Source organism: Aspergillus chevalieri, chromosome 1, assembly GCF_016861735.1.
Source record: "Aspergillus chevalieri M1 DNA, chromosome 1, nearly complete sequence".
Lineage (NCBI taxonomy): Eukaryota > Fungi > Ascomycota > Eurotiomycetes > Eurotiales > Aspergillaceae > Aspergillus > Aspergillus chevalieri.
In genome coordinates this window covers 3,678,141-3,693,641 of record NC_057362.1, presented here as the reverse complement: position 1 = coordinate 3,693,641, position 15,501 = coordinate 3,678,141, and the positions used below count along the sequence as shown (strand labels likewise).

Genomic DNA, 15,501 nt, shown 5'->3' with positions numbered 1-15,501 from the left:
TGTCCCAGGGTACTATATAGCAACACGGAGTACTGTGTAGCACAAGATAGACTAAGATACAATTGAATTTGATATTGTGTGTGTCATGAAATTTACATACATAGTATTTGTACAAAGTAATAAGGCCAGAATGTCTGTACACAGAAACAATCGAATCATAACCCCGCCAACACATATCACTATGACGGCGTGTGCCCACAGCAACCATGACAAGTGCTACCAGAGTTATCGTAAATGAGTAATAGCGTACCAAGTACTAGCATCCCGTATCCACTGGTACAGACCAGTACATTCACTGAATCTCGTCGAATTTTCACGAGCCTCATTGACGTCATGGCTACTACCACCCCGCCACATTGCACATTATTCTGCCAGTAACAGCTGAGAGAACCAGCCAGAGTTAGGTCGGAATGAAACAGGATAATTGCAGCTCAGAAGGGCCAAGAATAACAACGAACCCCATAAGAACCACTCTGAACACAGTAGAATTCCCGCTTCCAATCAGGTTGTCATTTAAGCCGTGGAAACCCATAGAATCCGATCGATGCCCGTGGAATGCTAGAACGTTCTGTCTCGCTTCACCGCCGACTATATCTACGTTAGGCTGCTCGCACACAATCTCTTCCTCTTCTTCTTTCTTCATACTCAATCTTCTCTCTTGTGTGATATCCTCTTCCTACATTTATCCTAATCTTTCCTCTCTCCTTTTCTTGTCTTGTACTACTATCCTCTTTTAACGACTTTTCCCTTTTCTCACGTTTTTCACGACCTTCCATAAAACAAAATGGCCCCCGCCGTCGGTATTGACTTGGGTACCACCTACTCCTGTGTGGGTGTGTTCCGTGATGACCGTATCGAAATCATCGCCAACGACCAGGGTAACCGCACTACCCCTTCGTTCGTTGCTTTCACCGACACCGAGCGTCTCATCGGTGATGCCGCCAAGAACCAGGTGGCCATGAACCCTCACAACACCGTCTTCGATGCCAAGCGTCTCATCGGTCGTCGTTTTAACGATGCTGAGGTCCAGGCCGACATGAAGCACTACCCCTTCAAGATCGTTGACCAGGGTGGCAAGCCCGTTGTCGAGGTTGAGTTCAAGGGTGAGACCAAGCAGTTCACTCCCGAGGAGATCTCTTCCATGATCCTCGTCAAGATGCGTGAGACCGCTGAGGCCTACCTCGGTGGCACCGTCAACAACGCCGTCATCACTGTCCCCGCCTACTTCAGCGACTCTCAGCGTCAGGCTACCAAGGACTCCGGTCTCATTGCCGGTCTGAACGTCCTCCGTATCATCAACGAGCCCACCGCCGCCGCCATCGCCTACGGTCTTGACAAGAAGGGTGAGGGCGAGCGTAACGTTCTCATCTTCGACTTGGGTGGTGGTACCTTCGATGTTTCTCTCCTGACCATCGAGGAGGGTATCTTCGAGGTCAAGGCCACCGCTGGTGACACTCACTTGGGTGGTGAGGACTTCGACAACCGTCTGGTCAACCACTTCGTCAACGAGTTCAAGCGCAAGCACAAGAAGGACCTCACTACTAACGCTCGTGCTCTCCGTCGTCTCCGTACTGCTTGCGAGCGTGCGAAGCGCACTCTCTCCTCTGCCGCTCAGACCTCCATCGAGATCGACTCGCTCTTCGAGGGTATCGACTTCTACACCTCGATCACCCGTGCCCGTTTCGAGGAACTTTGCCAGGACCTCTTCCGTGGCACCATGGAGCCCGTTGAGCGTGTTCTCCGTGACGCCAAGATCGACAAGTCTTCCGTCCACGAGATCGTCCTTGTCGGTGGTTCCACCCGTATCCCCAAGATCCAGCGTCTCGTCTCCGACTTCTTCAACAAGGACGCCAACAAGTCCATCAACCCCGACGAGGCCGTCGCCTACGGTGCTGCCGTCCAGGCCGCCATCTTGTCTGGTGACACCTCCTCCAAGTCCACCAACGAGATCCTGCTGCTCGACGTTGCCCCTCTGTCGCTCGGTATCGAGACCGCTGGTGGTGTCATGACTGCTCTCATCAAGCGTAACACCACCATTCCCACCAAGAAGTCTGAGACCTTCTCTACCTACTCGGACAACCAGCCCGGTGTCCTGATCCAGGTCTACGAGGGTGAGCGTGCTCGCACCAAGGACAACAACCTGCTCGGCAAATTCGAACTCACTGGTATCCCCCCGGCTCCCCGTGGTGTTCCCCAGATTGAGGTCACCTTCGACGTTGACGCCAACGGTATCATGAACGTCGGTGCCACCGAGAAGGGTACCGGTAAGGCCAACAAGATCACCATCACCAACGACAAGGGCCGTCTCTCCAAGGAGGAGATCGAGCGCATGCTTGCTGAGGCTGAGAAGTTCAAGGCTGAGGACGAGGCTGAGGCTTCGCGTATCCACGCCAAGAACGGCCTCGAGTCGTACGCCTACTCCCTCAAGAACACCATCAACGAGGGCAAGCTCAACATGTCCGACGATGACAAGTCGAAGATCCAGGGCAAGGTTGATGAGACCATCAGCTGGCTCGACAGCAACCAGACCGCCACCAAGGAGGAGTACGAGTCTCAGCAGAAGGAGCTCGAGGGTGTTGCGAACCCCATCATCTCCGCTGCCTACGGTGGTGCTGCTCCCGGTGGCGCCCCTGGTGCTGCCCCTGGCGGTGCCCGTAGCGCCGATGAGGTCGAGGAGAAGCCCGAGGAGCTTGACTAAATGTCTTGACTCTTTGTTCTATCTGATGATATCCCTTTTTTCTTCTTTTTTTCGTTCTAAGTGCCTGTTGTGATTCAACGCACACCTTTTTCTATTAAATTCTTTTCCCTTTTTGCTCGTTACGGGTGGTTTAACGAAATTATGGGTTTCTGTTTTCTTATTTCTGGTTGCATAGATTTGTGTTGTTTTGAGATGCATTATGATCTACTTCAATGGCAGAATTTGCTTGAGGAGAGAAAAGTTCCATAAATTAATGGAAATGATATGTTTTAAGAATTCGTTCCTGCTTCGTAGACTGACTTTGTGGCCTTAGCTGCTAAGTCTTTTCACTTGGGCATAAGGCTCTTGTGTGTCCGACATCCTTCTTATGTTGCCTGTCTTTTGTGATATGTATATGGGATGGCCTGTTAAAAACTTGACGTGGATCTGAAGCAGTTTGACCCGTATGGTAAAGCTTCTTTTTTTTTTTTTTTTTAGAGCTCAACAAGTTTTCTTCAAGCCTAGTATGTCGCTCGAAGAGCTACAAAGCTACCCACTTGATCATCGCAAGATAGCTAAGGATTCTCGATTGCTCGAGTTCCGCAATTTCAATTGATCCTCTTAAGACACCTCAGAGCCTTCAGGAACGTGCCGGCGCTATCCGGGTTTTATGTGCATAGTACAATGAGTTAATGTCCATTATCAGAGTAGTCCTGAGGCGAAGCCGTTTTCCTGTTGTCGTGCCAGCTCTAACCTGTGAAACCATTCCCCAAGATTGTCTGGAAATAGAATAGAGAGACAATATATAAAAAAAAAGTACACTCTTATGACCTGCCTTGCTCCATATTTGCTGTTTGATTGCATATAGTTATACTTGACCCGGAGAGAACCTAAACCATTCTTTTCCGGCACATACCTGTCATTCAGGCATATATAAGTACAGTATATCCAATCCTTTGTCTTCCAGATTTCCTTATTGCTCTTTCAAGAGTGCAAACAAAGTCAAGTTCAGAGTCCACCGCTCCAGTGACGCCTCATCCATTTCTTCGCTTCCGTATCGTCTATTATGACAACCACGACTCAAACAGCGCTGGCAGAAATCGAAAAATCGAAGATAGCCATACAAGTCGACATTTGTGAGCCAAATATGTGCGCCATTTATGCAACGACCTGTACACATGTCACAGTAGCCCGATCCCGAAAGTGGACCTTGAGCAGAAGTTCAAAGTAAACCTCCAGCTATTTAGTCACGCTAGCAGCTACTGACCTATACACTCAATCTCCGTGAAGTTTACAATCCTCGATTGCTGGAGGGCATTTACTATGATCCTACAGCAAAACCCTGGCTCCCTGGGGAACCTTGGCGATTATGCTTGCCCTCAAGGTTTATGGATAACGAGATCTTTCATGCTCTGAGAAATAATGTTGGTGATTGCGATGTCCTCGCGGAAATCTGTGATTCAATAATGTGGGAGTGACAACGAAAGTAAAAAGTTTTATGAGCTATAAATCCAATTGAACATGATATCTTCAGGCCCGATGATCCTTTTGAATTAGAGCTTGATGGTGGTTTATTCTGTGGCCGAACTTGGACAACTATGAGAAAATTCGAATACCTCAGATAATGACCCTAGCGGTGTTGATGTTACATATCAACCACATCTTTGCCTCATCGCTCTGCACGATGAAGATGGTAAGGACGGAGTACTCCTCCTGGGAGAGCTGGCTACACTAGCAAGCCCTTTACAACCGCCTTTTGCAAAAGGAAGAAGAAGGAAAACAAAGCCGAAGCCGATAATACGACCTCGTTCGCATTCTCACAATGCATCTTTATTCCCGTTTTATTCCCGGTAAAACCCAACGAATCACTTGAACCTTCAGTATACTAACCTAGCGGCTAGGTGCTTATGATATTACTCCTTGGACCTCAGTAAGGGCGTATAGACCCACTATGGTACATCTGAAAAGCTCCATGTGCACATGAGCAAATGTTTTGACTTCTCCCAAAAGGATAAGGCGCCTATTGAACCTTTCCAACCCTCCATCTTGAGTAAGCCGCGCGTGGGACAACAGAGTTGTTCAACCAAGCCATGTGAGAAATAGAGTGAGCGTCCTAACGGAGCGCGCAAATTGATGCAGTTGGGATCTGCTAGTAACTGGGTCTTTCTAATAGTATGTAACAGTCAATCTAGAAGAGTATGGCGGTCACCATTGGCAAACGAAGTCAGAAGGTATTTAACTCAAGTCCCATATGTTTCCTTCCTATTTGCTTTCATAGTAGGTATCATCGGAGAAAACCGAACCCGCACACCAATTACTCCGTACTCCCTAAGACACTTATTTACAACCCCGCGAAATCCCCAGCCCACCAGCGTCGTACCCGATTCGCTCCCAACGATATGACCTCTCCGTACCCGATCTCCTTAGCGCGCTCGGGCTGTTTCTCCTGCTGATCGCGGCGGATGCGGATTAGGGCAGCGGAGGTGCCAATTGCGACGGCGAAGATGGGGTCTGCGGCTCTGTTTTAGAAGGGACCTTGTTAGCATTCTTCTGTTTGTAATGTGTGATCGGTTGTGATACGTACTTGGAAATTAGGTAGATTGCCATCTTGTCTTTTTGACTGCCAGCGCGGAGTGGAGTGGAAGCTGCTCGTGCTCGTGGGTGATCGCGGAGCTCCGATATCTCGGTTCGGAGCTAGGACCAGAAAGTGTCACGTGCATTGCGGCGTTACTTTTGCCTACTGTAGGTTTAGAGCTCTATCTCTACGCCAACAATGGAAATGCTTGGAGTATATTAAGAGGAGTTGATTCTTTTTCAAACTGTGCCCTATATCCCAAACATGAAGCCAAAGCTGGTTTATCAAAACAAAATGGCCGTCAGGACGTCAATATCGTCATACCAAAAGACCGTCATAACTAAATGAAAAACGCCCCTTTTGAAGAACAAAGAAAAGATACAAAATAACAAGCTATTAGCACACATGCATCACTCTCATATTTATACAACCTGGCCAAAGGCGGGGATCAGAGTCTGAGCCAGCCAGAAGCTGAACACAAGCTTGGGGCCGGTCATCAGCAGCTTGGGAGTCAGTCCCTTGAAGAAACTGGTGAAACCCTCGTTCTTCATCATGTTGGACACAATACGGAAGCCGGACTCGGGGTTCTCGAAGTTGCGGTTCTGGATACGAGTCTTGATGACGTCCAAAGGAGCAGAGACAACCAGCGAAGCACTGGCACCGCAAACCGAGGCAACGAAGTTCTGCGACCACGAGGCCGAGTTGTAGTCCGTCAGGCTGTAAATGTACTCCTTGGCGAAAGCAGAACCACCGAAGAGCTAAAACATCGTTAGTTGCATTTCAATATTGGAATTCCAGGGACGAAAAGGAACATACCGCAAAAGATCCAGGAGCATTACGGGCGGCAGTCCAGCCAGCGCCACGGTAAAGTCCCATACCCTCATCAGAGATGATCTTGAACAGACCACGGCCACGGAAGGCTTCGGGGTTTGTCTGGCGCTTGATCTTAAGAACATCGAGAGGCAGAAGGACAATTTCTCCGATACCAATCAAACTAAGTTCCCCTCTGTGTCAGCAGCTGCTTGCGACAAAATGACCATCCTAATGCTCTTACCTTCCAGCAGTAGCGTGCATAATCGCCTTGCCAGTTCCCTTTCCGAAAGCATTGTCAAAGTCGGAGCCATGGTGCTTAGCCAGGTAGTCTCGCGCGAATGGCTGGCCACCATACTTGTAGATTCTTTGCATAACCTATGAGGGGATAACATTAGCCAATTGGAGCGAGCCCCAGGGTTCGGATTCCCCACGCACCTTGTAACCGGCGGCATACCCCAATCCCGGGAAGAGGGAGGTGAACTTGCGACCAAGAGGAGCAGTGGCGTATTCTTTAAAGACGACTTGGTTCAAGGCGCTTGCAGAGGTGATCTAACGGGAAACCAAGCTCAAGTTAGAGATGTTCACAGTAAATCGGCCACAAAGATGATCGCAAAAACTTACCCTAGACTGGTTGCTCATCAATCGCTTCGCAGTAGTGTCGACCTTTACAGACCGTTAGAATTGGAGTTCAACAACGATAGAACGTCGAGGGTGAATTCCATACAGGATGGAAAACCATCAATTCGGCAATACCAGCGGTTCCTAGAAACCTATGTCAATAGCAGATTTCCGCAATCGCAAGTCAAGCGCACATACCGGAACCCAGAAGACGGGCCGTCGCGGACTCCTTCTTCACATCGTTGGAAGCAGGTGCGGGAGACATTTTGAATGCAAAAATTTTTGTATGCGAAAAGACGGAAGAAGGAACGGGAACGGAGAAGGAAGCGGGCGAGAAAGAGAACTAGGGGAGAGGAAAGGAAGAAGGAGAAAAGAAAGGCCTCAAGTATTAATAAACGAAATGCAACAAACAGCGAGCAATCCCACGAAGAAGAAAAGATGAAGAATTGCTCGGCCTGCTATCGGAGCATACAGAGCTAACCCCGATTCAGGCGGGGTATCACGTGACATAGAACTCGGCAGGGGCATTCTGGTTGCGGATGAAGGGAATGTATCTCTAATATGTATCTCTGGATTCGTGAGACACCTCCAAGGCTGTCTTTTCTTCTGCTTGTTCGAACTAACCTGAGCTACGTACACTGCTGTACTCAAACTTCTTCGGGGGATGCCGAATCACCGGGCGCTATGGCGTTCCCATTCGGGTTAAACGTCTACACAGACTGCCCTGATAGATAGCCCATCCCACGCATTCTGCTACATAGTAGTGGTTAATTTTATGAAGGTACAGTAGAACCAACATGAGGAAGTTTTTCTTGTTTCAATCAATACTGTGCCCCCTTCAATCAACCGGCGCTTTATGATCTTTTCGGCGATGTAGTACACATTCCCAGTGTAGGTCGGACATCGTGCAGACACTACGAATATGCCCGAGCCTTGAATACCATGGTGACTTTCCTGAAACATCTTGGGTGCAACGACTGGCAAAATCCGACGTGTCCCAGCACAGCACAATAGTTTCGCAGAGCTACTACATGCCAACATTATATTCACCCATATAGAAATAACTGCAGGAGAGAAAGAATACCGTAGGCTGACGGCTGAGAAATCCACTTCAATTCAAGGACACCAATCCAATTAACGTTCGCCAAGCAAAGTCATTAAGAACACCTGATATAACGCCTGCGCGCATGGAAAGCAAGTTGAAGCCTACCCCCTCTGCTTCATCTACGGTGCGACTATTGTCTCCCGTCCCAGAATCAACTTCCCAAAATTGACGGATCAAAAACACACCGTGATGGACCTCCGCATCGTGGTACAAAGGAAGAAGGCCAGGTTTAATCGAAAGGATTGGCTACAGTTTAGCAATCACCAAACGTGTTTTCACCGGAGTATCTGTAGCATTATTATGATCAGTAACGGATCCCAGAAAAGAAGCTGAAATCGAGGAGGGAGTTTAAATGTACGTGATGTAGAGGAAGCCATCCTCATCTTTGTGCTCTTCATAGATACTACTCATGAGCGCAGCTGTCGGAGGCAGGACCTCGTCGACGAAAATGAAAATGGCCTTTTCAGGCGAGAGCTTGATGCGCTTGCGGATAACATAGACAAACTGGCCGACGGTGAGGTCTGCAGGTACCAGGTACTTCTTCTTGTCGATGGTGGCGATGTCCGATTTCTCGACCTTCTCGCAGATGACCTGTTTTGTAGAAGACCAGTCAGCCAAGTTGAAATGAGCGGTGAGAAAGAGCAAGGTAGGACAGGAGAAGGGACAGATCCTCAAGATCGAGTTTTGAAGAAAATGAATATACACGTACCGGAATGCGATCAGCATATTTCTGGCGAATACGCTCAGCTTCGGCCTTGCGCTTCTCGAAGGGGTGCTCGTCCTTGAACTTGGACCTCATGATGATAGATAGAGATAAGCGGATAAGGAGATAAGTAGGGTAGTAAAATGAAAGTTGAGCAAAGTCAAGCAATAGTTAAGAAAAGATCTCGATGGCAGACAATATAGGAGTGATGGGAGATGAACGGGAAAGAGAGGATAGTTGGCAGAAACGACGTGGGAAGAAGTGAAGAGGAAGAGGGAGAGTGGATGATGATGGCTATGATGATGATGATGCACAGGCGGCCAGATGACCACCACCACCAGTGAAGGCGGCAAGCCCCGCGTAATAGTATGGTCACGGTATCGTATGGTATCGTACTGGTACGTAGGGGTCACGGGGCGGTGAGTTTCCACGTGAGCATTCAACTTGATTAGCTACAAGTACAGAGTAGTGTATGGAGTGGAAATCGCCTAGAAATGACTCGATCAGAGTCGGTAGGTTCTTCCTGCGGTATGACGGGGTCAAACGACTTTGAAATAAGATTCCATATCGATCTATCGGAACACTAGTACGGAACTACGGAGTACGCGCCTCCACCTCTGTCCCTGAACCTTGCCCTTATTCCAAAGCCACACCTCTAATTAATAGGTTTAGACTATCTGTACCTTGATAATCTACAGTCAGAATATTAATATGCTGTGACTCACGCTTGAATCTCCGTATTAGACTAGACAAACAATGCAAACAGTTATCGGTCTCGGCGATATGTATCGATATGTATCGTAAACACTGCAAATAGTCCAAACAATACAAACTCCTTTCCAATTTGGCTTCATTCCTCGATTGTCCGGACATCGTCACTGCTGGTGGTCTTACACATGGGGACGAATCGGATCCATTCAATTGTTTCTTATATTGTTTCCATGAGTTGGTGGATATCAGAATCCGTTTTCTAGTCACACCACCGATATCTGAAGACTGATCAGGCCATATTGTTATCCTCAATTGCCTTGAAATGACCATGGCTCTCTCCCGGCCCTATATGCCTCTTCGGAGGTCACTTCAGCAGGTGGTCTCACATCGAAGCAATCGCCTTCCAACTCGCAACTTTCGAGGATCCTTTCGCAGATACTCATCCGAACAGAAACCCCGTGACTCGCAAGCTCTTCCCGTCTGGAGACCGTACCTACGATTGGCAGTTGGTATACCGTTTATCGGTGCTCTGATATACTCCATGGTAAGATTAGCATTGTATTGGCATGCGGGTCGCTGTATCTAACTGCGATGAATCAGATGACAGGCGAAGTAACCGAATTGGACTCTCCGTCGATAGTGGAATTGGATGAGGCCCTAAAGAAGCAATCCACGGTCACTGAAACATCACCGATGCGCCTGCGAATGGAGAAATTGATCAAAGAGCACCAGCAGAGAATTGTTCAGGAACTCAGTCAGATAGACGGCAAAGAGTTTAGGGCTGATACCTGGTCACGGCCCAATGGTGGAGGTGGCATCTCTTGCGTGCTTCAGGATGGGAATGTCTTCGAAAAAGCAGGTGTCAATGTGTCGATTGTTTACGGTGAACTGCCTCGGCCGGCTATCGAGAAGATGCGGGCCGACCACAAGTCATTCGTTGGAACAGACGTGAATTCTTTGAGTTTCTTCGCTGCCGGTCTCTCCCTGGTCCTGCACCCTCACAACCCTATGGCCCCGACAGTTCACCTGAACTACCGGTACTTCGAGACGTCTGACCCCAAGGACCCCATTAGTGGTGACAAGAACTGGTGGTTCGGAGGTGGCACAGATCTGACACCGTCCTACCTCTTCCCCGAAGACGTCAAACACTTCCACCAGACTATCAAAGACGCCTGCGATCGACATGACGCAACATACTACCCTAGGTTCAAGGCCTGGTGCGACAAGTACTTCTACATCCCTCACCGCAAAGAGTCCCGCGGTGTAGGCGGAATCTTCTTCGACGACCTTGATGCCAACTTCCTCCAAACCTCATCGACTTCCTCGCAGAACCCCCAGGAAACTCTCTTCTCCTTCGTCTCCGACTGTCTCTCATCCTTCCTTCCTTCCTACCTCCCCATCATCGACCGTCGAAAAGACATGCTCTACACGCCTGCCCAAAAGGATTGGCAACAGCTCCGGCGAGGACGCTATGTGGAGTTTAATCTGGTCTATGACCGTGGTACGAGCTTCGGACTGCGGACTCCTAATGCCCGTATTGAGAGTATCCTGATGAGTCTTCCTCGCACTGCAAGCTGGGCGTACATGGACCCGGTATCCGGAACCAGAACGGAGACTACGAATACGAATGAAGAAGATGAGCTGCAGGCAGAAGACAAGACGAGTGAGAAAGAGATGATGGAGGTTTTGAAGAACCCCAGGCAATGGGCCTAGGTTGGAAAAATATGACCATTTTGGTATCATTCTTGGAGTTCTGAATCTCGAGGAACTTCTGGGATAATTCAACAGTACATATGTGTCCTGTTAAGAGAAATATGTATATTACGAGAAGTTCTAGTGCGTATGAGATACGAAATTTAAATTCTCGGCCTTCATATTTTATATAGACATAGATCTCGGGGTCATAGCAAGAGGTTTACACAAATCCATACATATCTCCATAGATCTTCCCGTTAACTAGTAACATAATTAACAAACATTTGATGACTAAACCAAAGCAAAAACAACAAAGGTGTATATTGTAAAATAAATCGCAGACAAGGATTTGAAAAGAAAGGGGGGAAAGGAGAAGAAAAGAAATCACCGGCTAGTAGCAACTCCACTTCTCTGCCTTGGTAGCCAGCCCTTCTGGGCCTCGGCTATACTGGACCCATGCCGGTATCTCGAAAGAGTGACATTGTTAGTCTGAATGCGGCACTGAAGGTCAAACCAAGCAGAACTCATGAGTGCCAGCTCCCGAGTTTGGCCGTCAATGATCCTCTGGAGCTCGAGCTGCGTGAAGACGTCAATAACCGTCTAACTGTCTAGAATTTTCGCCGCTTACCTCGCGTTCTTTGCTGATGCCATCATCCGTGTGTTCCTCGAAGTTTCGAATACGTTCCCGAAGGGATTTGATGTGCTCGTTTTGTTGCTCAATGTACTGAATGATCACGAGATGTCAGTAAGGTTGAAGGACGGCCAATCAGTTAAGGGCGAGGGATTTTGTCTTGTCACTGACCTCTGCACGCTGGGCAAGGCGTTCGATATTCTTATCGATCAACTCGGCAATCTGCCTTGCAAGTTCAACGCCAGAAGCCTCACTGTCGCTGCCGTCTTGCGCAGTGAATTCGGAAAGAAGTTTCTTCATTTCATCGATAGTCTCCTGGTCTTCTGCGCGCATTTCAGATTGCTTGTTGTCGAGCATTCCGCGCAATTCGTCCCGTTCTGCGCACGCCTCCCTTGCCAACGTCTGACTGGCCTCAAGCTCAGCCTCGAGATGGTGTATTCTCTGTGTACGCTCATCCCATTCGGCCCGCATCTGGGCCAATTCGGCAGAGTTCTGCTCCTTGGCTTCGTGGACCATATCGACGTTTTCCTTGTTCGCCAATTCCGCTGTAGTTGTGTGAGCAGGAAAACAATAAAGCCGGTTTGTATTTTCAAGGGACAACGCACCCTCTGCATATGCGTTGTCGAGTGTTTTCTTGGTGGTACTTAGGGCGTCTTGAATCTCCGCGAACTTCTTGAGTGCTGTTGAGTAGTTATCGTACAATTTCCAGTATTCCTCGCTATAGCCCATGTTAGCGGTGAAATGGGGAGCCAAAGGAAATGGCGCCATACTTCTGGGTAGAATTGGTTTGCGCAAGCTGTAGAGTCTGGGTAAAAGCTTCAGAGAACTTCTCAAATTTGGAAGCAGTCTGAGAGGCGACATGATTAGTGTTGTGGTCTGGCATAATTTCATGTAGCCCGACTTACATGAGCCGAGGGTCCCTTCAATGATTCGACTTCTTTTTTCAGGTCTTCGTTCTCCGATTTCCTGCCAAGGGTCAGTCCAGTCCAAACTCGAGATGCTAGAAGATTCATACAGTTGAGACTCCTTGGCACCAATCTCTTCAAAGTCCTTCTGCAAAGTTCCCTGCAACTTCGGTGTCTCGGTACCAGGAGTAAGAGATGGGCTTCCGGGGGAACCTTCCAATTCCCGGATTCTCTCACGCAGCTCGCTGATAATCTCATCGTCCCTTTCGCGCTGTTCCTCTGCACTCTTCAGACGCTCTCCAAGTGCGTGGTTGTTGAATTCCAAGCTTTTCTTAAGGTCTTGGATTTCGGTACATTCCTGTTCAATGCGAGGCAGAACCTTCCTGTATTCCTCAAGTTCGACTTCGCGCTCAGAACTCCATCTGTGCTGGGAATCCGCATCCTTCAGCTGCTGTTGAAGGTCCTTGATCTGATTCTTGAGCGCCTGGTTTTCCTTTTCGAAATCTTGACTAGCTTGCAGTTTCTGGCGATACTTCTCTGCAGCGTTGGCCTTGCGAGCCAACTGATCCTTTTCCGTCTTGAGTTCGTCGTAGTCATCCTGCAGCTTCTGAAACCGCTGGTTCTTGACACGCAGAGACTCCACGGTCATCCGCAAGCTATCTAGTTCATCCTGAGCCGCTGAAAGCCTCGCTTCCTGCGTTGCGATGAGGTCCTCCTGCTGACGAGACTTGGACTCTAATGCCTTGGCGTTAAAACCGAGATCACCTTTCCCGGACTTCAGCGTCACCAGGCGATCCTCCGTCGAGGCTAGGCGGTTCTGCAGGGTATCGTTGTTCTCCTGTAAGCGCGCCAGGCGGTTATGCAAGTCCTCCAAAGCCTTCTCCAGTTCTTTCTTCTCGTGTGTCAAGCGGTCGTTTTCTGCGATCACCTTTCCCACTCGTTCCTCGAACTGCAATTCCAGGTCGACCGATTTGACTCGCTTCGATGATTCCTCCTTATCTTCATCCGCGATGTCAATGGGCTCATGCTGTCCATTATGTGCCTCCTCGATGATATCCTTGAGACCCTCCTGCGTGGGGGTACTCAGGTTTTGAAGCGTCTGCACGTACGTTTCGGCATTCGGGGAACTGATGGCGGCGATTAAGAGGAGTTTCAGGAGCTTGTTGGTTTCACGGACGGAGTTCTTCTCTGCGACGGCTTCAAGGTCGGGGGAGGGATCGAGACCCGAAGGCAGATGGTCATCGTTCTGGTGTCGAATGTAACTGAGTAACAGCTTATGGATATGCTTCAGGTTCTGCCATTTGGCCACCCAATGATCGGATGGGTTCCGTTCCGGTATCTCGTCAAGGAAGTATTGGGGGTCAATGTCCTGTAAGACTTCCCACACTATGATCCCGTCGGTCAGCTCATCGGTGGCCCGCAGCGTCTTCCCAAGCGAAAAGCTGTTGATCCATTCCAGTAGGACCTTGGTGACTGTAAGTTCTGAAGCCATACTGGACGGGTGGAAAGTGGTGCGAATCCGGGGAATGTTAACAGGCGATATTGGTGGGTTCACAATTGAGCGTTGTGGATTGGATTGAATATCTTCCAAGAGCGCATTTCCTTCGGATTAAAAAACGAAAGAAAAGCACGGGATCAATTCAATTTAGTCGCTCGGGCAGAGCCCCATATATAACTGGTTAATGTTATGTTCCTTTTCGCGACGGCGGAGTTTCAAGGCGGGATCCACGCTAAACCGCGCGCGCATTTCCTCCCGAGGGGCTTTAACTTCTACGGTTGAATAGCCTACTATCGAGGGAGGAAACAAAGAGCTAGACAATGCTCTTTTACTTGGTTTATGGTTTATTTCTGTACCACTATATCAGGAACTGATCAATGGCAGACATCCGGCTGAAACATTAAAAGGGAACAAGAGGAAATCTCCAGACGCCACCCACGGCTCCTCAGTAAATCAAAGAACATGTCCCAATACATAACACCCAATAAATGCAACCAAAAGAACCGGAACTTGCGGCAAACCAAGACATGTTCGGAATAATCACCGTTGAGTCTCTGGAAGACTTGGAGCCTCAGATACGATGGAACTTGACCGCTGACCGTAACGGTGATGCCCACATGCGGGAGACACATCCCTTCGTTCCATTACCAGGGCCCATCCGTTTATTGGATTAGTTGACTGTAACGACCTGGTCGTCTTCAACAAATGGCTTGTGGTTTGGAGACTGGTCGCCGAGACTGGAGACAGCATTGTCCGGAGCATTCGCGGCGAATCCCCTAGATGAGTGTCAGAGCTGCAACCTCGATATAATCGAATTATGAACAAGGTAGACTTACCTTAGCGATGCTAATGAGAATCAAGAATTAGCTTCATGGGTTACAAGGCCATGTTGGGAGTGATAGAAAGACTTACGATAGTCATAAGTGATAGAGCCACCCTATAGCAGTAGAGAACGAGTCAGCCCATCACATACATTCATGCAAAAAGCAGCTAGATCATACAGCATCAGTGATATGGTTCTTTCCATCGTCAATGACTGACGACGGAGTGCCTTTAGGATAGTAGACGATGATGGATTTGGCCATAGCCATCGGCAGAAGGCCGAACAGCGCAGTTGCAAGAGAGAGCTTCATCTTGTAGCCGTTTCTTCAACAGAGTCAGTCAACATTAGAATGTATTATATGAATAGAGAGTTTTTGATTCAATATGGATAGAAATAGGATAAGAGTTTACTGTAGTGCTACTCCAGCTGAATGTACAACTATGCGATACGAAACGATCAGCTGCGTCATATCTGCTGACTCAGCACCTGAGTCTTGGCGCGCTTCTTTTCTTCCTTTTTCTCTCTCGTCTTCACCTCCGCGCTTGCGGCTTTTGTCTTCTCGAGTCGCCTCTACAGCCCGAATTTCGCCGGTGGGTGTTCTTTCAAATTTTCGGCTTGTCTCAATTGGTCAGTTTCCATTTTCGAGATTTTTATTCCGACATTCTCTGAGCTCAGTTTCGACCTTTGCTCTCTCCCCTTCCTCTCGGCGATACCCTTATCAGCCAGTGTTCTTTCCCCTTAATAACC

At 48.6% G+C, this 15,501-nt stretch overlaps 7 protein-coding genes across 7 annotated transcripts; 2 read left to right on the top strand and 5 right to left on the bottom strand.

Moving 5' to 3' along the window:
- Window positions 1–784: 784 nt before the first annotated feature.
- On the top strand, window positions 785–2,698 carry hsp70 (molecular chaperone Hsp70; the record flags this gene model as incomplete). The annotated part of the gene is made up of 1 exon (XM_043275821.1): window positions 785–2,698. One exon carries the CDS (start codon window positions 785–787, stop codon window positions 2,696–2,698), a length of 1,914 nt encoding a protein of 637 aa, XP_043132390.1.
- Window positions 2,699–5,018: 2,320 nt separating this feature from the next.
- On the bottom strand, window positions 5,019–5,284 carry ACHE_11269S (uncharacterized protein; the record flags this gene model as incomplete). The annotated part of the gene is made up of 2 exons (XM_043275819.1): window positions 5,019–5,196; window positions 5,262–5,284. The coding sequence occupies 2 exons, from the start codon at window positions 5,282–5,284 to the stop codon at window positions 5,019–5,021; spliced, it is 201 nt and encodes a 66-aa protein (XP_043132389.1).
- Window positions 5,285–5,674: 390 nt separating this feature from the next.
- On the bottom strand, window positions 5,675–6,948 carry GGC1 (putative mitochondrial GTP/GDP transporter Ggc1; the record flags this gene model as incomplete). The annotated part of the gene is made up of 7 exons (XM_043275818.1): window positions 5,675–6,010; window positions 6,069–6,246; window positions 6,307–6,440; window positions 6,501–6,614; window positions 6,687–6,728; window positions 6,790–6,827; window positions 6,882–6,948. The coding sequence occupies 7 exons, from the start codon at window positions 6,946–6,948 to the stop codon at window positions 5,675–5,677; spliced, it is 909 nt and encodes a 302-aa protein (XP_043132388.1).
- Window positions 6,949–8,041: 1,093 nt separating this feature from the next.
- On the bottom strand, window positions 8,042–8,514 carry ATG8 (autophagy-related protein 8; the record flags this gene model as incomplete). Its single annotated transcript, XM_043275817.1, has 2 exons — window positions 8,042–8,075; window positions 8,147–8,514. The coding sequence occupies 2 exons, from the start codon at window positions 8,512–8,514 to the stop codon at window positions 8,042–8,044; spliced, it is 402 nt and encodes a 133-aa protein (XP_043132387.1).
- Window positions 8,515–9,524: 1,010 nt separating this feature from the next.
- Window positions 9,525–10,915, top strand: hem13 (coproporphyrinogen oxidase; the record flags this gene model as incomplete). Its single annotated transcript, XM_043275816.1, has 2 exons — window positions 9,525–9,746; window positions 9,803–10,915. The coding sequence occupies 2 exons, from the start codon at window positions 9,525–9,527 to the stop codon at window positions 10,913–10,915; spliced, it is 1,335 nt and encodes a 444-aa protein (XP_043132386.1).
- Window positions 10,916–11,281: 366 nt separating this feature from the next.
- ACHE_11265S (putative microtubule binding protein HOOK3) lies at window positions 11,282–13,925 on the bottom strand (the record flags this gene model as incomplete). Its single annotated transcript, XM_043275815.1, has 7 exons — window positions 11,282–11,473; window positions 11,526–11,621; window positions 11,700–12,073; window positions 12,134–12,246; window positions 12,299–12,375; window positions 12,434–12,494; window positions 12,544–13,925. 7 exons carry the CDS (start codon window positions 13,923–13,925, stop codon window positions 11,282–11,284), a joined length of 2,295 nt encoding a protein of 764 aa, XP_043132385.1.
- A 676-nt stretch (window positions 13,926–14,601) lies between these two features.
- On the bottom strand, window positions 14,602–15,064 carry ACHE_11264S (uncharacterized protein; the record flags this gene model as incomplete). Its single annotated transcript, XM_043275814.1, has 4 exons — window positions 14,602–14,707; window positions 14,768–14,777; window positions 14,844–14,868; window positions 14,933–15,064. The coding sequence occupies 4 exons, from the start codon at window positions 15,062–15,064 to the stop codon at window positions 14,602–14,604; spliced, it is 273 nt and encodes a 90-aa protein (XP_043132384.1).
- Window positions 15,065–15,501: the final 437 nt, after the last annotated feature.